Source organism: Desmodus rotundus, chromosome 4, assembly GCF_022682495.2.
Source record: "Desmodus rotundus isolate HL8 chromosome 4, HLdesRot8A.1, whole genome shotgun sequence".
Lineage (NCBI taxonomy): Eukaryota > Metazoa > Chordata > Mammalia > Chiroptera > Phyllostomidae > Desmodus > Desmodus rotundus.
The window spans coordinates 83,064,112-83,091,487 of NC_071390.1; the positions used below are offsets into that span (position 1 = coordinate 83,064,112).

The 27,376-nt window shown below is 38.2% G+C and overlaps 1 protein-coding gene across 1 annotated transcript; it reads right to left on the reverse strand.

The window, feature by feature from the left end:
* Positions 1-468: 468 nt before the first annotated feature.
* On the reverse strand, positions 469-27,019 carry HSD17B11 (hydroxysteroid 17-beta dehydrogenase 11). Its single transcript, XM_024574852.4, has 7 exons — positions 26,371-27,019; positions 24,659-24,766; positions 21,750-21,881; positions 20,537-20,643; positions 13,647-13,784; positions 3,864-3,980; positions 469-1,352 (listed from the first exon to the last, which is right to left on the reverse strand). The coding sequence occupies exons 1-7, from the start codon at positions 26,581-26,583 to the stop codon at positions 1,262-1,264; spliced, it is 906 nt and encodes a 301-aa protein (XP_024430620.1). The 5' UTR covers positions 26,584-27,019; the 3' UTR covers positions 469-1,261.
* Positions 27,020-27,376: the final 357 nt, after the last annotated feature.

Sequence of the window (27,376 nt, forward strand, 5' to 3'; positions counted from 1 at the left end):
TTACTTAAGTGGTTCAATAAGTCAAGTGTTTAGGGTAGCACCCAACACATGTTAAAATATAATTTCCTGCTTATAAAATGGATCAAAATCTTTTATCATGAAGTGTCTGTGCCTAAATGTGGCCCATTTGCTACATTTCACAGGGGCCAGTGACTCTGATTTATATGTTTATTGAGTATGAACTTTCTGATATAAGGACCAAAGTCCTTTACTTTATATGTATGTCCTTCATGTGTCTCGCAGAGTCTTGAAAATATTTTTCTTTAATAGAAATCCAACAAACCTACTTAGATTTTCATTGTATAGGTCTGAACTTCTATTACCATCTCAGTAAGTCTCACATCTGAGAAATTTCCAGACACTAAATAAATGAAAAAAATAAAGACCTTTGGGTACGTAATCCATTTTCCTTTAACTTGAAGGTTAAGCCATGTTCTGTTCAAAACAAAAATATGGAAACACCACAAGTTTAAGTCTGATCCATTTATTATTGTTGCCATCTATAGGCACACATTCCCAGATCTCTGCCTTACACCCCAATCACGCTTGTTCACCTGCAACACGAGTCCACTCCAGTTTCCTGTGCTGAACTGTTTGCACTGAAATGTGGGGTATCTCTCAGGAACAGCGGTAATGTGCAGGACAAAATGTTTGAATGACATTTCCTACATCATGTGAAATTAGGAAACATGTGAATTATATAAAATTTAAATGCAATTAAACATAAAAATGTATCTTAATCATTTATAGTACAAATCTGCAACACCTTCAGATGAGCCATGAAACCTTAAAAATTATTGTAAAACTTTTTATTCTTTTTCTCCATTTTCCATAAGGCAATTTCTCTCTTTGTATTATATGAAATTAGCTTTCAGCTAGAAAACAATGGTAATAAATGAGGATTGCAAGAGCCTCAAAAAGCGATATTGAAGAAAAAAAGATAATTAGAAAAAGCAGAAGTCCAAACATTAAAATTATGTTTAATATAAGATGAAATCAACTTAAACCTGAGAAATCAATTTTCAAAAACAACAAGCACTTATTGTTCTTTACCTTACAATTTTTTAAAAAATTTATGAATCTTAGAGAAAGAGAAAGGAGGGAAGATGGGAAGAGAGAGACAGAGAGAAACATAGATATTGCTGTTCCACCCATTGATGAATTCATTGGGTGATTCTTGCATGTGCCCTGACCGGGGATCAAACCAGCAGCCTTGGCGTATGGGGACAGCACTCTCACCAACTGAGCTACTGGGCCAGAGCTATTGTCCTTTGTTTTTATATCCAACAACTGCATCAAACTTAACATTGATCTTTTGTTTTAAAACTTCCATGAAATGCTCAGGAAAGATCCTAAAAGAAAGATACATGAACATAATTAGTAAATTAATATTAAGTGCATTTTAAGATATCTTCTCTTAAAATACTTATGTTTATCAGGTATCATGTCCATGTTCATTTTAAACACGATTAAGAATTTTAACACATAGTCACCACTATATGCTCTTTCCAATTAAATCCATTTCCTTTTCAAAAGGAAAAGGAAGGCTTAATTCTTTAGAATAGAATTGACTTGAAATATTTAGTTTTTAAATAAATGTACTCCATATTTTTTAAAAGATCTATGAGAGGATGTGTACAGAACTGAGCAGTTGAGATGCTAAAAGGCTTTAAAAAACAAAAACAAAAACAAAAGCTGACATTGGAAAGAAAGTGAGAATAGGAACTAATTTTATACTTTATAATCCGGTATATTATTAAAGTGTTCCACTTCGAGACTGGGGAAGCAGAATTGCTCGATGGAGATGCAGACAATACACTTGTTTTTGAGCATAATGCTGAACAAGTAATTTAACTTTGGAGTTTAAATTCCTCACATGTACACAAAAAATTATCACCTACCCCACAGTGCTATTTGAAGAATCAGTGTTAATATAAAATGCCTTAAATAGTGATAGGCATCTGGTAGGTCTAATTTTTTTTTCCCCACTCTATACTTAGGAATATTGAGGAACTCGTCACATTCCAACGAGTCTGAGAGAAATGAAACAGACTATGTAAGTCAGTGTAACTACATACAGACATCTGCCTAGATGGCATTAAAATAAAGTTTGGAAATTGAGCGCTGAACATTCATAGTCAGAGGAACATCAGGGCAATGTTAATGAGTGGTAATTATAAAAATAATAGTGTATATAACATTTATTGAGTATTTATAGTATACTAAATATTTTAAGTGCATTATTTTATTTATTCCTCATAGCCCTATAAAGTCTTATTGTTGTCTCCATGTGACAGATGAAGAAATTAAGCTTCAAAGAAGTTAAGTAACTCATCCATGTTCACATTGAAAGCCAGTCACACAAACATGGCTTCACCTAACTCCAGAGCACAAACATTTGGTCTCCATGTTAAAGGTCTAGGAAACAGAATTAATTTATTCAATCAGCAAACATTTTGATGCCTCAAATGTGTCTATCAGTTCTTCAAAGTGCAGGGGATATAGTGAGGAGAACAGGCAAAATTCCTTCTCTCACTGAGTTACCTGTAATCAGTGAGTGCTTACTTAGGTGACGTGACAAGTAAAATGCTACAGACCTGAGGTTTTAACTCATTTACTCACCAAAGAGATCCTTGAACTTTGCTACCTGAACTCAAAGTATGCCCAACCATAGTTCCTAGCAGAAGAGGCTAAAAAAACCTGACACAGGCTCTTATGTTTTTGGTTTTTCCTTTTTTTTTTTTTTTTTCAGTCTCTAGGTCAGTAGTTCTCAAAGTATAATCTTTGACCCAACCGCTTGTGGCAATTGTCTGTTAAAATTCAGATTTCTGGGTTTCAACTCAGACATCCTATACTAACATGTCAAGAGGTGATATCCTGGAATCTATTTTTTTAAATCAGCTTCCCCAGTAATCCTGATACCCTACCATGTTGGAGAAGCTTGATTCTAGGGACAGAAAGAAGCTTTTTTTTCTTTTTAACCTGAAGAGCCTCTTCAGTTTCCCCTCATTCACTCACTGGCTCGCCTCACTGCCACACAGCTTCCCGGGTGAGTGATGAGACAGTGTGTTATGATAGGCATTTTCTAAAGTAGGAGCTTCCCATCTTGGCCATACATGAGAGTCACTGGGGAAGTCTCTGTGTGACCAGCCCACACTCCGGACCAAATCAAAACCCTGGGGAGTGGGTCTGAGATATTAGCATTTTAAAACTCCCAGGTGAATTCCAATGTGCACTCAAGTTGACTGCTGCTCTAAAGAAATTATTCTAAATCTAAATATGCACACAAATCACCTGTGGATCTTGTCAAAATGCAAATTCTGACTCAGGAGGACAGGAGATTCTGTATTTCCAACAATCTCCCAGGTGGTGCTGATGCTGCTGGCCGTGACCACATCTGAAGTAGCAAGGCTCAAGGGTCTCTAAACATATCTCTGTGCTTCAGTATGATTTTGCACAAAATAAGAGCTCAGTGATTATCTGTTGTATATTTAAATGAATATATGAAACTTAACTATGGTCTCCTCCAATATTATTATCCTATGACTCCACTATGTACTAATAATGTTTAAAAACTGTCCTTCATATTCATTCATTTATAAGACAAGATTTCCAAAAATATACCAGTTTCTTTCTTTAAAAAAAACTTGTGGAAATGATTCAGTTCATTTGCCCAACTGCAACACCAATCTTGCTTCAGTCACTAACAAAGGTAGTTTAAAAATTGATGGATTCTTTAAGGCTATTATTTTTATTAACTTCATTCCATTTAATAGTACTTTACAAAAATTTGGTCTTAAATCTGAGTAAAAACATATAATAGATAAATATTTACAATACTGGCAAACTTAACTGTTGCTTACCTTTCCAACATTGTTAAAAAGCTTAAAGAAGATGGAATAAAAATCATTTTTTGGTCAGTCAGGATTCCCTTCATCAGCTTGTTTACCACCTCCTCAGGCTCCAGGGTGGGTCCCAAACTGGAATCAGAAGCAGTCTTTAGAAACAAATCATTTCACTGAGGCTTCAGCTTTAGTTCAGTTCCAAACAAATAAGTGAAATTACCATAGGAACCACAACATGACTGACCTGTAGCATCTAGCCCATCATAGATGCTCAAAAATGACAGCTGTTTTAGCATTAATAATATTAACAACCACCACCATTTGCTTAGTGCTGATCATGGGCTGCCCACCGTGCTAAACATTTCACACAGGTTATCTCCCTGAAGCCTTACAACAACCCTATTATGCAAATGAGTATAAAAATAACTAAGAATCAAAAATAATTTAGCTAGATTAACACATAAACTCACTTTTAAATCTTTAGAAGCTTTGAAAAAGAAGACAGGTACTATTATACAAGTGTTACTATATACTAAGATGTTTTAAGTGAACAATTTCTAGTGTCAGAGGAATTAAAATATAGGAATGTGCCTGGCTCTAGGTCCTTGATCTCTACATGGAACCCTAATATTATCTTTGATTATCTACCTTTACCACTTCATTAGGTCTTCATTTAATTTTCAGCTTTATTATTTAGTTTCATTTTACACCTGCACTGTGTAATCTCCCTGGTATATGCACTACAGAGTAGAAGGTAGTCCCTAAAATGTGACCTTTTTTATATGGGTGTTAGAATAAATGCACTTAGCGCAGAGTTGCTCAAGAGTTGGTCCTGAGTTTTTAATATTTTACTAATGATTTGGAAAAAAGATACATAATTAATTACATTTCTCAAATTTGCCAGTGTCACCAAACTGTTTGGGTGACTAACATTTTGGAGAGGCAGATTGAATATGTTGCGACTAGTTGAGAAAAGTGAGACAAAAAGAATTAAGGTGAGATTTCTTAGGAACAAATATAGAATAGTTCACTCAGAAAGAGAAAATATGCTGTAAAAGTAGAAGTGGGATGAATGAGAAAAGTGGTATTGTACTTTAAAGTGAGCATGCTAATTGGATACATGAAGGAGATCAGAGCTCAAATACAAAGACTGACTGGAAAAAGTCCAGCCATTTTTAATAGAGAACGGTTTGCCTGACATAATGGAACCTGGCAGCCAAGGAGAGTGGACTGGAATGCGCATGTGTGAACAATAAAACTTCACTGCACTGGTTAGTGGGGGCGGTAGATGCCAGTGAGTGAGCATGTGTACTGTGCAGCCATCACATTCAAAATGACTGAGTGAGTGGAGCCATGAATCTGCATCAAATTTTGTTAAGCTTGAATGTTCCTCTCTGGAAATTACTCCGATGATTCAGAAGGCTTTGCAATGCAATGGATGTAGCACAAATAAAAGTGTAACAAATGCTTCAAAGATGGTCAAGAATCTGTTGAAAGTGATCCACGTTCTGAAAGGCCTGCAATAAGCAGAACGTGTGTGGGCTGCAATCAGCCAAGATCGGTGACTGACAGTGTGAGAACTAGAAGTTGATCTGGGGATTCCAAAATCTATGGCGTCCAAGATTTATTTTTAAATATATTTATTGATTATGCTATTATAGTTGTCCCATTTCCCCCCCTTCACTCAACTCCATCCTGCCCACACCCTCCCTCCCACATTCCCCTCCTATAGTTCATGTCCATGGGTCATACTTATAAGTTCTTTGGCTTCTACATTTCCTACACTATTTTTACCCTCCCCCTGTCTATTTTCCACCTATCATCTATGCTACTTATTCTCTGTACCTTTCCCCCCCTCTCCCCCTCCCACTCCCCTATTGACAACCCTCCATGTGATCTCCATCTCTATGGTTCTGTTCCTGATCTAGTTGTTTGCCTACTTTGCTCTTGTTTTGGTTTTAGGTGTGGTCATTAATAACAGTGAGTTTGCTGTCATTTTTACTGTTCCTATTTTTGATCTTCTTTTTCTTAGGTAAGTCCCTTTAACATTTCATATAATAAGGGCTTGGTGATGATGAACTTCTTTAACTTGACCTTATCTGAGAAGCACTTTATCTTCCCTTCCATTCTAAATGATAGCTTTGCTGGATAGAGTAATCTTGGATGTAGGTCCTTGCCTTTCATGATTTGGAATACTTCTTGCCAGCCACTTCTTGCCTGTAAGGTCTTTTGGGAGAAATCAGCTGACAGTCTTATGGGAAGTCCTTTGTAGGTAACTGTCTCCTTTTCTTTTGCTGCTTCTAAGATTCTCTCCTGTTTAATCTTAGGTAATGTAATTATGATGTGCCTTGGTGTGTTCCTCCTTGGGTCCAGCTTCTTTGGGACTCTCTGAGCTTCCTGGACTTCCTGGAAGTCTATTTCCTTTACCAGACTGGGGAAGTTCTTCATTATTTGTTCAAATAAGTTTTCAATTTTTTGTTCTTCCTCTTCTCCTTCTGGCACCCCTATAATTCGGATGTTGGAATGTTTCAAGATGTCCTGGAGGTTCCTAAGCCTCTCCTCATTTTTCCAAATTCTTGTTTCTTCATTCTTTTCTGGTTGGATGTTTCTTTCTTCCTTCTGGTCCACACTGCTGATTTGAGTCCCAGTTTCCTTCACATCACTATTGGTTCCCTGTACATTTTCCTTTGTTTCTGTTAGCATAGGCTTCATTTTTTCATCTGGTTTTCGAACAGATTCAACCAATTCTGTGAGCATATTGATAACCAGTGTTTTGAACTGTGCATCTGATAGGTTGGCTATCTCTTCCTCGCTTAGTTGTATTTTTTCTGGAGCTTTGAGGTGTTCTGTCATTTGGGCCTTTTTTTTTTTTTTTTTTTTTTGTCTTGGCGCGTCTGTTACTTTAAGGGGCGGAGCCTTAGGTGTTCCCGGGGCGGGGTAACGCTGGTCGCTGCACTGTGAAGCTGTACGTGGGGGAGGGGCCGAGAGGAAGCAATGGCGCCCGCTTCACTCTCCTCCAGATTTCAATCTTTCACTCTGCTACCCACAATCAAACTGGGCCCCTCTGGTACTGGTTCCCGAGTGGCTGGGCTTGCGCACGTCCCAGGCCCCTGTGGGTCTCTCCAAGAACCTCTCCTGTGAGGCTGGGAGTCTCTCCTGCTGCCGCCCCAACCCCCACGGGCGTTTTCAATCAGAGGTTTGAGGCTTTATTTCCCAGCGCTGGAGCCCTGGGTTGTGTGGTCTGCTTTGCTCCCCACCGTTTGTCCGGTTTATCTGTGCGCGAATGTGGGGCCATGGGTTGCTACCCGCCGCTCTGAGTCTGGCCCTCTCAGTTTATCTGCGTGAATGTGGGGCTGCAGGGTCTGCCAGTGGTCAGACTGCCTGCCCCATTCGTCCCACACTCCACCAGTCTCGGTCCCTCCATGGCCACATGAGTCCTCTCCGCCCCTTCTGCCCGTCTCCACCCCTCCTACCGGTCTGGATGAATGTTTATTTTTTATTTCCTTGGTGTCAGACCCCCTTGCTGTTCGATTCTCTGTCAGTTCTGGTTGTGCGAGGAGGTGCAGTGTGTCCACCTATGCCGCCATCTTGGTTCTCTCGGCGTCCAAGATTTTGACACAGGATCTTGGCATGAAATGTGTTGGGTCAAAATTCATTCCTAGGCTTCTGCTACAGTTGCTAATGACTTGATTCAAACCACTACTCATGAGCCAGGTTTCTTCAAGAAGGTCATAAACCGGAGATGAATCGTGGGTCTATGGCTATGATCTGGTAGTGAAGACCCAGTCATCCCAATGGATGTCACCTGGTTCTATGCCCAAATAAGGTGCAGCAAAGTCACAGAAAGATCAAGACCACATTAACTGTTTTTTGATTGGGAAGGTGTTTTCCAAAACATCCCTCAAAGCCAAACAATTAATAAGGAGTACCACCTCAATGTTCTTTATGGGTTGAGAGATACAATATGATGAAAACAGCCACAGCTATGGGCAACTGGTGATTGGCAGCTTCCTCAGGACAGCGCACCCGCCCACACATCACATCTTGTGCAGCATTTTTTGGTGAAACATCAAATCACCCAGGTGACTTAGCATCCCTACAGCCTAGATTTGGTGCCCTGCCCTGTGACTTCTAGCTTTTACCAAAACAAAAGTCACCTTTGAAAGGGAAGAGATTTCAGGCCATCAATGAGATTCAGGAGAATACGATGGGGCAGCTGATGGTGATTCCAACAAAGGATTTTGCAGAGTGGTTTAAACAGTGGAAGAGATGCTGGGAGAACTGTGTGAGGTCCCAAGGTGCCTAGTTTGAAGGGGACTGAGCCGTCATTGTCCTATGTGCGTTTCTTTTATCTTGTGTCTTCAATAAATGTCTCTATTTTTCATAGAGACATTTACATGGCTGAATACTTTCTGGACAGACCTCATAGACAGGGTTGGGCAGAAGTAATGCCTGCTTGAGTGTGCTTGGTAGGGTAATAATATGGGTGTAATAATTTATAGTTTTAATTTGAACATTTCATCTAAAATGTCATATGGTGTGCTTGAGCATGATATTGTTATGTTACAGAATTACATGCTTATGATTTTGTAATAAAAATGGGTCATTATTTATACTGGACCTTGTATATGATCTTTCCTTTTTTATGACAAATTGGATATTTTGGTCAGGTAAATATGTCAAGGGACAGTTTACTGTCAATCTGAACCACATAAACAATTTTTTTCCTTTTTATTGAATTTATTTGTGTGACATCGGTTAATAAAATTATATAGGTTTCAGGTATGCAATTCTACATCATCTGTACATTGTATTGTGTGTTCAGCACCCCAAATCAAGTCTCCTTCCATCACCATTTATCCCCCTATACTCTCTTCCACCTCCCCTCCCCCAGGCAATCACCACACTATTGTCTCTGTCCATGATTTTTTTCTCCTTTTTTCTTCTTTTTTGCTCACTCTCTCCCAGCTTCCAACTCTGCCTCCCTCTAACAGCTGTCAGCCTGCTCTCGGTCTGTCTCTATTTTCCTTATTAGTTCATTTTGTTCATTAGATTCCACATATGAATGAAATCATATGGTATTTGTCCTTCTCTGACTGGTTTATTTCACTCAGCAATATGTTCTCCAGGTCCATCCATGCAGTCACAAATGGTAAAGCTTTCTTCTTTTTTACAGCCAAGTAGTATTCCATTGTGTAAATATACCATAGTTGTTTTATCCACTCATCTACTAATGGGCACTTGGGCTGCTTCCATATCTTGGCCATTGTAAATAATGCAACAACAGCATATTATCAAGTCAGAAGGGCAGCTTACAGAATAGTATGTATGTTTCCATGTACCAAAAAAAGAAACACATTAAATTAAGAAGTGTGGCCTCCTAAATTGGGAAGCTATAATTGGAAATATAATTTTCAAAAAGTGGTTATCTCTGGAAGAGCAATACCTTTGAAGGGGCTTTTCTCTATATTACTTAAATTTTGTTTATAATCATAACACGTTATTAGAAAACAAATAAAGGTATTTCCAATGAAATATTTAATATACATTTTTAAATGATTATTTTCAGAAAAAACTTTGGTTAAAATTTTGTTAAAAAAAGAAAGCTAGGAATAGTAAGGCATTTGGAATCCAGGACCTACGGAGGAATTTCAAGTCTGCCCCTTCAGGGCTGTATGACTTTGGGCAATTTTGTTAACTCCTCCAACTTTCTGTTTGTCAATAAAATGGGCATAGTAATACTTATCTTGCAGAATTTTTAGAAGGATTAGGGCAGGGGTAGGCAAACTGTGGCCTGGGGCCAAATCTAACCCTCCTAGATTAGACGTAATTTATGTAAGGTACCCAGACCTAGTAAGGTACCTAGTATTTGGTAGACTTTCAATAAATGCTTGAAAAAATGATTTCTTGAGAGCCAAGTTTACATAACAAAAATAATTCTTAACAGCCAAAAAATTATTAGAACACTTATCACACTTAATTCCAATAAAATCAGATTGTGCTATGTTATAAACTTTATAGTAAACTAGTTTCTTTGCAGTGTGTTACATGTGTAAATATAAAAGTCAATAAATTACACCCTTGTTGTGCCTTAAACAGAATATAAATTCCAGTATGAGTAAGACACAGATTATTTTGGATCAATCACTTAGAAGCTGGTTCAGTTTCCTTCTTTCAGAAAGGCTGCTGTCTGTGCAAAAAGGAAAAAACTTGGTCTGAATCTCAGTTCTGCTACTTACAGGCAAGTGACTTGATCTTTCTAAGCAAAGTACTGTTGCGAGGTTTTAAAAAATTGCAGATTTTATTTAGTGTCCGGAATACAAACAAGTAAGGTCTCTCTGCCCTCTAATTAGAAGAACTAAGTTTCTAGATTAAAACCAACTTCACTTTTGGCATCCACTCTAGTATCAGCTTATCTTCAAAGGGATTCATGTGGCAGGACCAACCCCAGACCCTTCCTTAGCCTGGTCATATTCCTGTGACTAGGCTAGAATCCTGTCAGCTTCTATTTACACTCCACCCATCCCACAGCAAGCTTCCCAGTTACTTTTCAATTGTAGTAGAAGAGCTTTGCCAGGAGAGGGCACCCCTGCCCACATGAAGGGTAGCTTTGGGCAACATCCTCTTGTGGGGAAGGGTAAAACATTCAATTATAATTAAAAAAATATGCTGTCTGATTTTAACTGCTGAAAGACAGTCTAAGTGAAAGAAATTGACTCAAATATATTATTTTAGTATCTAAATTCTGAAAATATGGAAAAATCGACAAATTCTATTTCTGGGGTTGGTACCTCTTTCTTTGACACCCCCTTTCAGTTTTAGTGAACTTTTAATTGACTAATTAATTTCTTTTAAGTATATTTTATTGATTATGCTGTTACATTTTTTTCTCCCCTTTATCCCCCTCTGCCCAGCACCCCTCCTCCCACCCCCATTTCCCACCACGCCCTTAGTTCATGTCCATGGGTCATGCATATAAGTTCTTTGGCTTCTCCATTTCCTATACTGTTCTTAACTGCTCCCCTCCCCCTGTCTATTTTGTACCTACCATTTATGCTTCTTATTCCCTGGACCTTTTATCCCTCTCTCCCCCTTCACCCTCCCTCCTGATAACCCTCCTTGTGATCTCCATTTCTGTGATTCTGTTCGTTTTATTTGCTTAGTTTGTTTTTGTTTTTAGGTTCAGTTGTTGATAGTTGTGACTTTGTTGTCATTTTACTGTTCATAGTTTTGATTTTCTTCTTTTTCTTAGATAATTTCCTTTAACATTTCATGTAATAAGGGCTTGGTGATGATGAACTCCTTTCACTTGATCTTAGCTGGGAAGCACTTTATCTGACCTTCTGTTCTAAATGATAGCTTTGCTGGATAGAGTAATCTTGGATGGAGATCCTTGCCTTTCATGACTTGGAATACTTCTTTCCAGCCCCTTCATGCCTGCAAGTTTTCTTTTGAGAAATCAGCTGACCAGTCTCATGAGCACTCCTTTGTAGATAACTCCTTCCTTTCCTCTGTCTGCTTTTAAGATTCTCTCCTTATCTTTAATCTTGGGTTATGTAATTATGATGTGCCTTGGTGTGTTCCTCTTTGGGTCCAATTTCTTTGGGACTCTCTGAGCTTCCTGGACTTCCTGGAAGTCTATTCCTTCATCAAATTGGGGAATTTTTCCTTCATTATTTGTTCAAATAAGTTTTCAACTTCTTGCTCTTGTTCTTCTCCATCTGACACCCCTATGATTTGGATGTTGGAATGTTTAAAGTTGTCCCTGAGGTTCCTAAGCCTCTCCTCATTTTTTTGAATTCCTGTGTCTTCATTATGTTCTGGCTAAATGTTTATTTCTTCCTTCTGTTCCAAATAATTGATCTGAGTCCCAGTTTCCTTCCCTTCACTGTTGGTTCCCTGTATATTTTTCTTTATTTCACTTTGGGTAACCTTCATTTCTTCCTTCATCTTGCAAGTGAGCTCAATCATTTCTGTGAGCGTCCTGATGACCAATGTTTTGAATTCTACATCAGATAGGTTGGCTATCTCCTCATCGTTTATTCTTTTTTCTGGAGTTTTGATCTGTTTTTTCATTTGGGACATATTTCTCTCTCTCAGCATACATATTATGTTATAAGGGGCAGAGCCTTAGGTGTTCACCAGGATGGGGCAACCCACCTCTCTGTGTTGTGGGGCTGTATGATGGAGAGGGGTCTGAGAGGGAACAATGCTGCTTGTTCTGCTCTTGGCCAGCTTTCAGTCACTTCCCCCACTACCCACAAGCAAATTGGGCCCTTCTGGTGCTGATTCCCAGGTGGGTGGGTTTGTGTACATTCTAGGACCCTGTGAAACTCTCCTGTGAGGCTGGGAGTTTCTCCTACTGCCACAATCCCCACAGATTTTTACAGCCAGAGGTTTTGAGGCTTTGGTTTCCCACGCTGGAACCCTGGGTTGCACAATGTGTCTTGCTCCCCAGTTGTTCCTCCTGGTTTATCCGCACATGAATGTGGGAGTGCTCAGTCCACCAGCAGCTGCTTTGCCCACCCAGTCCACCAACTTGCCACTCATCCTCTCCGCCCCAGCTGTCCCTCTCTGCCCCTCCTACCAGTCAGGATGAGTTTCCTTAACTTCTTGGTTGTCAGACTTCCATACAGTTCGATTTTCTGGCATTTCTGTTGTTTTTTGTTTTCAAATTTGTTGTCCTTCTTTGGTTGTACAAGGAAGCAAGACATTTCTACCTATGCCTCCAACTTGGCTGGAAGTCTCCTAATTAATTTTTATTGAGACATAATTGATATATCACATTGAGTAAATTTAAGGTGTACGACGTGTTGATATGGTACACTTACATACTGCAATATGATTACCACTGTAGCATGAGCTAACACTTCTATCACACCACATAATTATTATTTCTTTTTTGTGGTGGGAACAGTTAAAATGTAACTTCTTAGCAACTTCAAAGTTTTTAATACTGTATTGTCTATAAACATAATGCTGAAGAAAGTGAGTAGTTTACTTATTGTTTCCAGAACCCCATTGTGTAATGTATGTCAGTTACATAAAATTTAGATATTTAATCTGTACATAGGGAGATGTCTAGAAAGATGTTCATCAAAATATCAAGAGCAGTTTCCACTGGATAGAGGGTTTTAAGAAATTTTAAAAAGAACCTTTTTATATGTATGCATTGGAATTTTTTTAAAAGTATATAATATGTTTACAAATATATTAAAGCTATTCCCAAACAGAAGAAACATTAAAATTAACCTCAGAGCAGATCCTTACAATTTTATGTGCTAACCAAGGAAAGACCATGGTCTTGTACTCAGTTTGGAAGATAATCTCTAGATTACCGATGGAAAGTGTTTTTCACATTGTGGTTCTGATTTATGTCTATCAGAATTACCTATGATGGTTGTTAGACTTATGCATATATAGTTCCAAGTCCCTATACTAACTACCCTCTCCCAACCAAACCCAATAAAAACCAACATCCCTGGGGGTGGGTCCCCTATATGGTTCCTAAACTCTGCTGGTGAAATGTATATATACTTAAGTCTAAAAACCACGGCTTAGGGGAAGAGGAAAAGGGAGGATTAGCAAGTTCACCTGTCTCATTCATATTTACATTTATATACATTCTCTCCCTCTGTCTCTCCACCTGTTTTCCCACAATCTACAGAAGCTGAAACTGAGATGAGCTCAGGGCATTGCATATTAGGTGTTTTAAGGATTAAAATGCTGCAGAAAAGCCACAGAATGGTTCGTATTCATGCAGTCACTGACCCTTTTATCTCCATTTCTGTCTCAACTTACGCGGTACTTGGGTTTTTGATGAAGCCAGTGTTTATGAAATTAGGGCAGAGACATGATGTTTTGACTCCAGTACTTTTCAAAGCAGCCAGTTCGTCAGTCAAAGCTCTATGAAATCCAACAGCAGCAAACTTGCTTGAACTGAAAATAAACAGAGAGAGGTCACAAAATAATTCAAGAAAATTACTACATCTATTTAATTTGGACGGCTGTTTTCCTTAGTTAAGTGTGGTCCTCAGCTGAGAAACACGGGCAGCAGCTGAATCTCAATGCCCCGCCCAGGCCCACTGAATCGGAATCTGCATTCTAGGAGATCCTCAGGTAAATTTATAGGCGCGTTAAAGCTGAAGAAGCACTGACGGAGAACACTTACTGCATCACAACATCGTTTATTAGAGTGACAAATGAATACGTTTAAATGTATTGTTAGAAAAAATCGGTAGGGTGTTTATTTCGTTGTTTCTCTTTCCATAAAATTTTACAACATTGTAGACGGCTCATTATTTACTTGAATATGTTCAATGAATTCATTGGAAAATTCTCCTGCATAAAACCAATTCTTCCTTTAAGTCTCCGGGCGACTTTCTCAAAGAGGACTTTCCTGACCCCCAGTCTAAATTATTTCCCCATTATATAGTAATCTTCAGTTTTCTGTGACTGCACATTTTAGATTTGTAATTTAATATTCATCAGGGTGAATTTTTTGAATGTCTGTCCCTCATACCTTTGCTACAAGCTGCATGACTGTTGTGGTCTCCAGTGAATCCCCAGGGCCTGACACAATGCCTGGTCCATAACAGGTGCTCGGTAAATACTTGTCAAATGAATGAATCTAAATGCAAAGCTGTTCTTATTGTCCTCATTCCCTCATTTGGAAAGAGAAGGGAAATCAATCATATTTTAAGTGAACATCACACTTTCAGTTAGGTGTTTTAAAAAGCAACTTTATTGAGATATAATATTACATTATTAACTTTCAAAATTATGTGAAAGTATATGTAAGAAAATTTGAAATTTGAAATTGTGCAATTCAGTGACATTACCAGATAGATTGTTCTTCTATAAATCTGTATGGACTAGCAATTATGTACAGAGTACCTGTACATTCTTGCCAATGAACCTGTGCTTTGGAAGATACAAAGTTGTGAAAAGGAAAGTTCTCTTTCACCCCCTCCATTCTTTTTTTTTATATCTCCGGCGTATAATGAAGACTTAAAAAGAAAGATTGCGAGTTTCAATTATATAAAATGTAAATCTTTTATACCTTGAAAAAGTAAAATAAACAAAGATAATCATACCTAAGAAGGATTACTACATGCCAGACACAGTCCTCAGTTACTCAGACGCATTATGGCATTTAACCTGCACATCAACTCCATGAAATAGGTACCACAATGATCCCCACTTATTCAAAAGGAAACTGAGGCCCCGGGGTGGGAACAGAAGTTGCCCCAAAACACAAAGAGAGTGGTAGAATCAGAATTTAAATCTAGGCAATAACCAGGCCTCTATATGATACACTCTGAACTTTACCAGCTCCCAATCAAGTTCAGAGGCAAATAAACTGGTAAAGCATTTGCAACATGTAAGATCAGGATAAGGGTTACTGTATGGCAACTTTTATAAATGAGTAAGACAATACATACTCTAATGGATAAATGGCTAAAGGACATTAGCAGGAAATGTACAAAATAATACCAGCAGGCTTATGCATATTAAAATATTTTACTTCAAGAGTAGTTAATATTAATTGAAAAGAAAATAATTTTTGCTTAGCAGTAAGTGGTAAGGATATGAGGACATTTTTATTTGTTTAAGTCGTTTTTTAAAGTACATAATATTTTTAATTTTATATAATTGAATGAGGAATCTTTTCTTTTTAAGGCTTCAATGTATGTCTACGCTTAAAAAGATAAACCAAGAGAGAACTTTCCACAGTTTTCTATCTTCCAAAATACAGGTTAATTGGCAGCCTTTTGGGAAGGCAATTTAGCAAAAGGTATCAAATTCATTAAAATATGTCATGCCATAAATCCAGTAATTTCCCTTTTAAGTATTTATCCTAAGGACATCATCACTCATGTTTCCACAGATTTATTTAAGGATAGATAGTTCCTGAGGTACATAGTGCATAAAGGCAAATAGAAACAATATTCAATTAATTAAATTAATTCATTGAGGTAACATTGGTTTATAATGTACTATATAAGTTTAGGTGTGCAACATTATAATTCATTATCTGTATAGACAGCATCGTGTTCACCATCAAAAATCTAGTTTCCATCTGTCGCCATGGACCCTCCCTGCACCCACTCCTTCTCTGTTAACCACCAACCTGTTGTCTGCCTCCAGGAATTTGTTTTGTAGGTTGTTGTTTGTGGAGATGATTTTAAATATCTATAGTGAGCAGCTCTTGTTTTTGCTCATTGGCATTCATATTCCCTTATTCTGGCAACATCACTCTGATTTTGCCAGCTAACGCCCCTTCTCCCCCTACCCCTTCACGGGTTGGACCCAAGTTGGTCCAGTTAGAATGAACTCTAGAAGTAGAACAGTTGAACACATTACTGGGAAGTCATGGCTTTCCCCAATCTGCGGGACTTGGAGTTGAATGGATGTTACTCTGGAACTGCTGGCAGCTATCTTTTCTAAGAAAGAGAGCCTACATAAGACTTTAATCAGAGGCAAGAAAATTCCTCTTTTGGCCTGAGTCAGTTTAAGTTTTGTGTCCCTTGCAACTGAAAGAGTCCAGACAAACACATTTACCCAAAAATAATGGGTAAATTACATAAACAGTGGCATATATGTACAGTGGCATACCATGCAGGAATTGAAAATGATGTTGCATATACACTGAGGTCTGTCCAGGAAAAGTCCAGCTATTGTTAATAGCGAGAATGGTTTGTGTCATATCAATGTAACCAGGCAGCCATGGAGAGTGGACTGGAATGCGCATGTGTGAACAATGAGGACTTCACTAGTCCTCATTGTCAGTACTAGTCAGTGGGGATGGTAGACACTGTCGAGTGAGCCTGCATAGTGTGTGGCCATCCCATTCAAATGGCAGAATGAGTAGGGCAACAAATCTGAATCAGATTTTGAGTTAAACATTTCTCCACAGAAACTATTTGAATACTTCAGAAGGCCACAGCTATGGGCAACTGGTGACTGGCAGCTTCGTTATGACAAAGCACCTGCTCATGCATCACATCTTGTGCTGAAGTTTTTTGGCAAAACGTCAAATCACTCAGGTGACTCAGCACTCCTGCAGCCCAGGTTTGGTGCCCTGTACTGCTGGCTTTTCCCAAAACTCAAATCACTTTTGGAAGGGAAGAGATTCCAGACCATTGATGAGATTCAGGAAAATACAACAGAGCAGCTGATGGTGAGTGGGAGAACTGTGTGAGGTCCCAAGGAGCCTACTTTGAAGAGGACTGAGACGTCATTGTCCCATATACAATATTACTTGTATCTTCTTCAATAAATGTCTTTATTTTTCATATTATAAGGCTGGATACCTTCTGGACAGACCTTGTGTATTTAAAAACTGGCAAAACATTCATTTTAAATTTTAAAAAAGCAAGATTATATATGTAGATTTTTTTCAATGCATGACTATATATCTGCATTTAAAATGTCCTAAAAATTATAAAAAATGTTTGCCAAAGTTATTTCTGCATGGTGAGATTATCAGTAATTTTTTTTCTCCTTTACTAAAGTGTATTTTCTGATATTTTTAAGGGAACCAAAATGCAGCAATATATTTAAACTCAGAATTAATGATCTCGAGCGTGTTAAAAGAATTTTATATATTTTAATTTTAGGGTGACTTTGTTTTGAGATAGATAGATGACAGATAGATATAAGTGTCCAAAATTTGATGCAGATTTGTGGCTCTACTTGTTCAATCATTTTGAATGTGACCGCCACACAGTACACATGCTCACTCAACGGCGTCTACTGCCCCCACTGACTAGTACAGTGAAGTCATCATTGTTCACCCATGTGCATGCCAGTCCACTCTCCTTGGCTGCCAGGTTACATCGATGTTGTGCAAACCATTCCCATTATACTAACAATGGCTGGACTTTTTCTGGACAAAATAATATATATGCTAAAACTGATTTTAGCATATTTTGATTTGCTAAGATTTAGCATAAAGTTGATTTTTTCCTGCACTTTGTAACTTGCCAAAGGTCACAGAAGATTTCAATGGATTAAATCAAGATTCGGAACATCATTACTCATAGTAATAATATATTGTAAACAACTCAAAGGTTTTCATGAGGAGTAGTGTGGATAGTAAATTATTGTGTAGGCATGAAAATGATTAAACCACAGCTACCAACATGGATAAATCTTACAAACATAGTATGATTCCATGTATATAAAGATCAAAAATAGGCAAAATTAATCAATGGTGTAACAAGTCAATATAGGAGTTACCTTTGGGGAGGAAAGAAGGATTGGTGATTGGGAAGAATTCCAAAAGGAACTCCTGGGGTGTTGTGATGTTCTATTTTTTGACTTGAACGGTGGTTACTTAGAGGTGTCCACTTTACAGTAACTCATTGAGCTGTACACTCATGATTTCTGCGTTTTTACAAATGTATGCTATACTTCAATGAAAAGTTTGTTTTAAAAAGCAGCATCTCAGTGTAATTGCCCAATTATTAATAACAACAATGGATAAGCATTGCTTCCTCCTGCGTGAAGTCTTCAGTGTGACTCTGTGGAAGTCCTGCCATTGATCAGGTATGTAACCAGGGTCAACTGAACTGAAGATAATTGTGGCCAGTAAGGATGACAGACACAACAGCTCAGGCCGGTGAGAGCTGAGGGTCCAAACAGGAGTTCTTTGAGGGCTCACAAACCTCAGACCTGTCCCCTAGCAGGACGTGTACAGACCACTTGTGTAGTGGCAGCCCTGCCTTTTAGCCCAAGTAGTGGCTCTTTGTGAATTAGAAAAGGCCACCCCTCTTCTCAAGCTAATTCACTGCCATCTGCTGGAAAATCATTCAAGCCTAAAAGGACCTGAGCGTTGTGACCAGTGCCCCCTGGATCGTGCAGCACACAGTCTACACAACCGTGCATGTTGCTCCTGCTTTGACAACGCTCGGTGAGAATCTGTACTTCTCTTGAAAGCACCATTACTAGTCACCAAAATAAATTTGTTTCTCACACAAACATGTTCTTTCTTGATTTTCACTGTAAACCTCAGTGGGGGAGAATCAAATCAAAATCAAAAGAAGTACAGTATTTACTATATGGCAAGAGAAGGAGGGAGCACAGCAGGGTTGACAGGCCTGTTTAATTTTCTGATCCTCTTTGCTTACCTGGGGACTATGACAGAACTTGTCAGGGCAGTAGAATGTCATATAGCAGCTCAGCAGCAGCACCTGCAGCTATCTCTCATCATGGAAGTAAGAAAATGCAAAACTGTATTAGCCCCTGACAGCTAGGGGCCCACCGCCTAACTTAAAGTGGCTCTGAGGGAGTCAGGACAAATCTGGACACTATAGGTCTGTTCTGTGACTGCTTCAGCAGTCATTTCTTCTTTTGTCAAAACTCAATCCACATCTATATTTATTTTATACTACAAAGAAAATATATGTTCAGAAAGGAAGAACACATAGATGAACAAAAAGAACAAAATAAAAATCATTTTTACTGCTATTACCTAAAAATAGCCACATATATATATAAACAAGTTACCTGCCCATGCCTATATCTATACATTCGGTTGGCCTTAAAATTTTTTTTTTTTCTGTTCAATGGCTCTGGTAGTGCTGAGTTGTCTTGAACTTCATTTGGAAAATTTTTTGTTACATTGTATTGTGGCAATTGTCATATCAGCATGCTTTTAAAAAATCTTATCAAACTTGCTGAATTTTTGTGTAGCCATTTTAATATTGAAGATGGAAGAAAATATGAAACACTTTTGGCATGTTATGCTTTATTACTTCAGGAAACGTAAAAACGCAAAAAAAAACCCAGTTTGTGCAGTGTATGGAGAAGGCGCTGTGGCTTGCAAAGATCCCTGCTGGAGATTTCTCACTGGACAATGCTCATGGTCAGGTAGACCAGTTGAACTTGATAGCAATCAAAGATATCAATTGAGAACAATCAACATTCTACTACACAGGAGATAGCCAACATACTCAAAATACTCAAATCAATAAAGTTATTGGTGAAAATGAAAAACATGTCTTTTATGTTATGGACATTTTGGCCAACTGAATATTTAAACACATTATCTATATCTACATATACAATTATATCCACATTGTTTCTAGAATTTAGATAGTTAATTTCATAAGAGCACAATGTTAAAAAAATTATCATTATTTTTATGCATATTTATTTGCACAATCATAACTCAGAATTTTAGGAGTTATTATTTGCTAACGTACAGCCATGGCCAAGAACAGTTGGGGTGTATGCAACCAGCGGGCTCACTGGGGCCACACTGGCCTCACCAGTCAGTTCTTTACAGCGCACAGTGGGGCACACCGTGACTGTGCCCTGCTCGCTACAGTCAGTTCTTCAATTATTAACTATTAGTTATTTTCACAATTCCACTGTTTGCATTCAAAAGCATTCCCAGATTGCACTCTCTCTATCTTTTGAGTTTTACTTCCACATTACTTTATTTAAAATTATTAATATTAACTTGTGTTCATGGTATTGCTCTTGTTTTGTAATTCTTTGTTGCTAAAAAGAGATAAGAAGTGCCTGAAGCAGTTGGCTTCTAATTGGATAATTTCCCTGCACCCACCTCTAAAACAGTCAACAGAGGAGGGTATTAACAGTTGATAATGTTGATGCACAGGAGACTTTGTACAACAAAGCTAAGCATAGAACCAATGAAAAAAAGGTACATGTTCACTTACCAATAAGCCATTAAAAATGGGACTGTGATATGCCCACCTGCTGAAGCCACAGTGACAATATGGCCATGATTATTCTTCATCATTGCTGGAAGAAATGCCTTTGTAGTCTAGAAATAGTTTTTATAAGGCAAAAAAAAATATTTTTATTTCTGATTCACAAACCCATTGGGAACACTTTGAAATAAAATTGTATTTAGTAACATTGTTCCTGGCATAAATAAAAAACCTAGGTTAACTGCCAAACTTGGCGACATAAGGCAACTGGGTAGGGTGCCCAGATTAGAAAAATTAAGGTAAACAACAAACACTGAAAACTTTAAGAATCCATCTCATTTAAATTGTGAATAACTTATGTCCACTGACTCTCCACCTTTTGTCAATGATGTCTTCTATCTTAATGTAAAACTGTTGGAAAAGAATTTGGTTATGTCATCAAAACATTAAAGTGAATAGCAATCTTCCAGTAGTTACCGAATGATTCACACAATAAATATTTATTGAGTACCTACTATGTGATAGGGATTCAGAAACAAATAAGACAATACCCTACATCTCAACAGAGGCAGAAAGATGGGAAAACTCCTAAGTCATAAAAATACAAAGACAGATATGAATAACTTAGGAATGTAAACATAATATTGCATTTTCACCAACTAACTCCTATATTCTTTTGAGATTACTCATCCCAAACTCACATCCAAGAAAACTTTCAGGGACCCTTTTAGGAACTGGCTATGTGGGCAATGTTTCGGCTCCTCAGAAACTCTGGGCGTGTGTAAGTATTTAAGACCTCGAATGGCGAGTTTCATAATAAAGTTTGCATTAGAGGCCAGGATGTCGCAGGCGGCCTGGATCTCATGAGAGTCTGAAAGCAAACTGGGTTCCCCTTTTACAGAATCACAGATGACACAGATGGTCCCTAATCTCTCCTCCATCTCTAAACAGAGATATGCAAATCTAGCTTAGAATTAAGACATATATAACACCTTGTTTATTATTTATTAATATTAATATTTTTAACAGGTGGGAGGAAGAATAACTGATGAGATTTGATTGTAGCATGAAAAATGATCTTTTTGTATGTTATCCCTGGCACCTGGAGAAAACCTTAGTATGGAGTTGATATGTCCTTATGTCTCCCAAAAGCTTCACTTTTAACTTAGTCTTTGAGTCTTACAAAAGGAAATATTTTTGTAAAGGAAATCATACTTACCCAGAAGTGTGCAAGTACATTAACTTCAAAAGTCTTTTCAATCTGCGGGTCTTGTGTAGCAAACAGATCTGATGCATAGACAACACCGGCATTATTTACTAGAATACTAACATCCCCAATTTCTGCCTTCACCTTTAAAAATAAAATAAGAAAAACATCTACATCATGAAGAAGTATGAGGGCAGGCTTGCATGCAGTGACTATTAAAGAAGTGTGTATTTTTTATTTGCTGTGGGGAACAAAAGTAGTGTTGAATCTTTGTGCCAAAATGAAAAAAAGAACCTTTTAATTTTAGGTACTTTATTTCAAAATAGTTCTGCCTGAAAGCTTGCTAGGTAAAAATATTATTTTGCAATTTAGTCTCTTGACTTTGCTCTATTGATTATAGCTCAAGAGGCATTTGGCAAACAAAAACACCACCAGTGACAAACCAGCCAGGGCTATTTTTTAAATACTACTTGATAAGGTAAGCAAAAAAACCCCCAAACAAACCCATAAAACAAGGTTAATTAATTGGCAAATGCAGGGACTGTTATGAGGAGCTATGTAAAACTGATTACACCATTACACTGGATACAGCGTCTATGTATTTTTATGTTCACTCCATTCTATTGCTCCCATATTTTTATTGTTCTTTGAGTAACTAAGCTTCTTGGTTAGGCTACTTTAGGGATGGACCTTAATGTTACAATGCAGTTTGTTATACATTTGTTCCAAATAAAAGCTAGCCTCTACTCACAGAGTTGTCCTTTAGATAGTGCTGCAGTGTGCTTGGGGACTGACAGGGAGCTGGCAACTAGCCTATTAAAAGCTTTCCCACATGTAAGTGCTATGCATTTTACAGAATTTCATTATCTCACTTAACTCTCATAACAATTCTATGAGCTAGCAATTGTTAGTGTGCTCATTTTAACAAGAAATATGAAACATAGAATGGCTAACTTTCTCGCCAAAGGTCACACGGAGTTGGGACTCTCCCAGATTTTCTGACCTCAGAGATCAAGACAAGCCTTAAACCTCGTGTAGAAAGGAAGTCAGGAGGGGGAGGCCCGTCAGCACCCCAGGAGGGCCTCCATGTGCCATTGTGAAGGCTCCCCAGCCAGAACTGAATTTCATTGGGCTGTATGTACATTATTACAGAGACAAGCTAACTTATTTGGCCCTTGATCAACACACAATTTGCACCTGTATCTACATCTCTAACACAACAGGAAAACTGTTGTGCAGAATAATGCCCCTAAATTCTGAGAAAAACAGGACATTTTATGTGGTTAAATTGATGAAGCTTCTGTAATGGCTCCAAAGTAACATGACTCAAAATATAAATTACTGTTTTGTGTTGCCAAAGTATTAGCCCAGACCCTCTTGGCCCTTCCTTCATCCTCGAGCTCCCCATTGTCACCTGTTGTGTCCCCCAGGGGTGAGAATGTCAAATTGCACATTTCTTAATAATGAAAGCAAGCTGAGAGTTTTATTGTTTAGGTGGCATAAAATTGTCCTGATACCAAGATAGCCACATCAAAATAGCTACTTCAAAATATCTGATAATCATATGTAATTGTATAAACTCTGTTTAAGCATATAGTTAGTTCATCTTGGAAAAATTTCAGTAGAAAAAAACTGTTTAAAATACGTGGAATTGTTTCAAATAATAAAGTTATCTCTTCCAGAAAAGAGCCTATTCCCAAATGAATCTGGAAATGAATGTTTTCCATTTAGGTAACTAACATTACTAAATCCTCTTAATAATGGCTAATACAATTCTATAGATAATATCAGTGATTCTATCATAATACTAAGAACTAATTCTTACAGAGTGACTACTAAGCACCAGGTACTATTCTAAGAACTTTACATCATTACTTCACTTACTCCTCGTGACAACCCTATGAGGTAGATACTGCTGTGACCCCATTTTATAATTGAGGAAAGTTAGGCACAGAGAGGTTAGGTAACTTGCCCAAGGTGTTACAGCTAGTATTAACTAGAAGAGCACTCATCTCTATAAAAAGGAATCATTGTTAATTTAAGTAAAGAGTTATTGTGAAATGCAGATGGTTCTTACCCAAAGGCCTTGCTTGATCTTACAGCACCCCCTTCCAGGAAGACCCACCATTGGCCTGGGTAATTTCTACCTACTCTTTTGACTTAGCCTAACCAACAGTAGTAGCATCAGTTTGAAATAAAAGATTATAATTTAAAGCAGAAGTTAAAAATGTCCCCAAATTTAAAATTCCCTAAAATTCAAGAGGTTCTCAAGTCTTAGCTGAATCGGGATCTTTACACTACACTCAATCAGAATATGTAGGGGTGAGGTCCAGGAAGGTGTATTAAGAAATTTGTCCAGGTAATTCTACTGACCTTCCTACCATTACCAAATGTAGATAGCAAGTACATTGATGGAAGTGCTGAGAGGAAACCCCATTACACATAGCACATCTCCGTTGCCCATAGATGAGACAAATAATGCTTTATAAAAACAGGTATGTTTATGATCACAGCCTGACAAATGGTTAGGTTTACTCAATCTTCCTGGGTTCTTTGGACTTCAGAAGACCCTGTCAGTGATGTTGTAGTGCCATCCATGGTGTCACATGTGTCCGAATCGGATGGGTGAGGTGTGTGTGCACACAGTACTAAACATGCAAATTCCTGGGCCCAGACCTCGACCTACTGAAAGAAAAGCTCTCGGGTGCCTGTTTTTTAACAAGCTCCCTGGAAGATTCCAGAACACACTAAAGCCTGGGAACCTCAGTTCTGGGTTTTAGTTCTGGGTTTGCCACGAGCTAGCTGTTCAACCTTGAGCAAATCACAAAACTTCTGTTAGTGTGTCTGCATCGTGACTGGGTCATCTCCAAAATCCCTCCCAGCTCTGACACAATATGACTCTAAACAAATGCAAAATTCACCTTCTTGGCCGAGCTGTAAATATCTTCTCGTTTACTGCAGTCTACCACAAAGGCGTGAGCCTTTGCACCCAGCCTCCTGCACTCATCAGCTGTTTCCTCAATTCCATGCTAGAAAAAACAACACAGGGCGAGGAGAATAAAAATAAATGGTGTGAGCATTTATATCAACAACTGAAAATAATTAAGGGTAGTCAGATTCTTTGAACTAGGATTGGGCAAGAATTCACCAGACACATATTTTTGACGGGGTTATAGGTACACTTTGCTCTCAGTACTTTGAAGAGCTTCTTTTAGTTGGAACTGCATTTAAAGCAAGATTTGAAAAAGAAGACAAAAATTTAAAAATACTATTTTTATTATGAATTTTACATTGTGAATTATATGTATGTGCATGTGTATTCCATATCAGGCTTTAAAAAATTACATTAAACTTTTTTTCTCTGTCACTAAAAGCTACTCACAGACATCAATTTTCTGGCTGCAAAATAAGTAAATAAGGAGTTAACTACAATTCATTCATTCATTCCTCCAACATTTTAATGTGTAGGTCGTATTCAAGGTACATAGAAGAACCATGTGGACACAAATATGAATGCATCAGAGTCCTGACTTCAACGAGCTCACACTTTCTACTACTTTCTATGTAGTAGAAAGAAACATAAAATAATATTTAGGTAGGATCATATGAAATTTTTATCGCTTTAGAATAAAGGATTGAATATTGGCAGTTTCATATGGTTCAAACTGATATGTTGTGGTAAGTATAGTAACAGAACTATACAGAGAGAGTTACGGGAACACAGAGAAGGGGCATGCAGTGCAATTCTAACAGAAGAGGTACCTGAGCTGAATCTTAAGGGCGAGCAGAACAGCAATGCAAAGAGAGGGGCAGGGACGCCAAGCTGGGTGTAAGGAAAGGGACAGACAGACAGGAGAAAGGGACAGATAGGAGAAAGGTACTCCGGGGAAGCACGAGCAGATTGGTGTTGCTGAGTCATAAAGTTTGTGGATTGTTCTCTCAATCACCCATTCACCAGGTTGGTGCTGATCTAACTTAACATCCCATGAATTCCTGTTTACATCATAGGGTGTTGACTAATATGTAACGTATGGCATTTCAGGCCAGTAGGTGCTTTCCAGGAACCTCTCTGTACATTATTTACTGGCCAAATAAAAGGTAAGATTCTAAAGTCCTCTCTTCCTTAAGTCTATACCTATTCTGGAAAAAATTATATTGAAGACTTTTTTCTTTTTTATTGTTTTTAACTCTTGGAAATTACTATGGCATAGCAATTGTTGCTTTCTGTGGGGTATCTTAAACCCACTTACCTCAGTAACTGCGAGTTGGATTTTGTTTTCTTAATAGGTACAGACCTCTTACTCTTAATATACTAGCTAAAACTATTACATTTTCCGTATGATTAAGATCGAGGGATCAGTAAAATCAAGTTCAGGAGTATATTACAAATTATTTTCAGGGGCAATAGTGAGGATAAATTTACAATGTCAAATGGGTTACAACTGAGGTCCATTTACCACGTGATCATAAACACATTAATTAGTCCATGTTTTTCCCCCATCTGTAAAATGGCAATAGTAATTTTTTTCTACGCACTTTACAGCTATGCTGTAAAGGGTTGTTACCTGCAAAATAATGCATACGTGTCCACAAATTAAAGGTACCAGAAAGTAAAACAGTAAAGCAGTATTACCTTATTTATATCCCACAGAACCAGTTTGCATTTAAGTTTGGCAAATTCATACGCAGTCAGTCTCCCGATTCCATGTCCAGCCCCCGTAATCAGGACGATTTCTCCGGTGACTGATTTTCTCTTCTTAGCAATAAAAAGCTTCAGGAGAGATTCCAAGATGCAGAAGATCAGAAAGGGCAGAAGCAGGAGGCAATTCAGGATGAACATCACCATTTTTGCTGCTGCGAGAGTTTGGTATGTTTATCAATCACTCTAAATTGTTTTGAGCGTGGGAGGGTGGCTCCGTCACATCCAACACCAGAGAGAATAAAAGCAAAAGCAAGGACGGGCTCCTTTATCGAAGAGAAACAACTGTGAAACCGTTCCTTCCGCTGGGCTGGGCTTGGCTAGGTCCTTCACAATTGGCTCTGGCTCCAGTGCGGAGCGACTGCTGGCTGAAGAGGAAACCTGGGAGGGACAACGTCGGGAGGAGAGCGAAGGGCCCCGGTTCTGGTTTGCGCAGCCCCCGCGAGCTGCGCAGCCCAAGTCGTGTTTCGCACACTCTTTCGGAGAGTTCGTTGCCGCCTGTTTTCCTAAATTTGATAAATTTCTGTTAAAGTTACAATGATAATTGACAGTGTCCGCAGTCCAGATGCTTCTTTGAAACTTGACGGTCGTCCGTTACTAGTTGTGATGCAAATGTGGTTGCTTGTCCGGGAGACGACCAATTGTTCCGCTCCCTGCTGAGAAATGGTGTTACATCACATTGTAGTTTGAGCGAGGCACGGTTTTTGGAGGACAGAGGAAATTTCGTCCGTTCTGGGACAACGATAATCAAGCCTCAGGAAATATCTGATCGTATTAAAAAAGATTGTTTCCACAAGGAAGAGCAGTATATTTAGATGGCCTTTTCCACCCAACCTATTAGGATTTGTGAAAACCATATATTAGCCTTTAGCTATTGTATATTTATCCAACTTAATAAATCACCGCCTACAGAATGGATAATAAACATTTTTATCTAAAG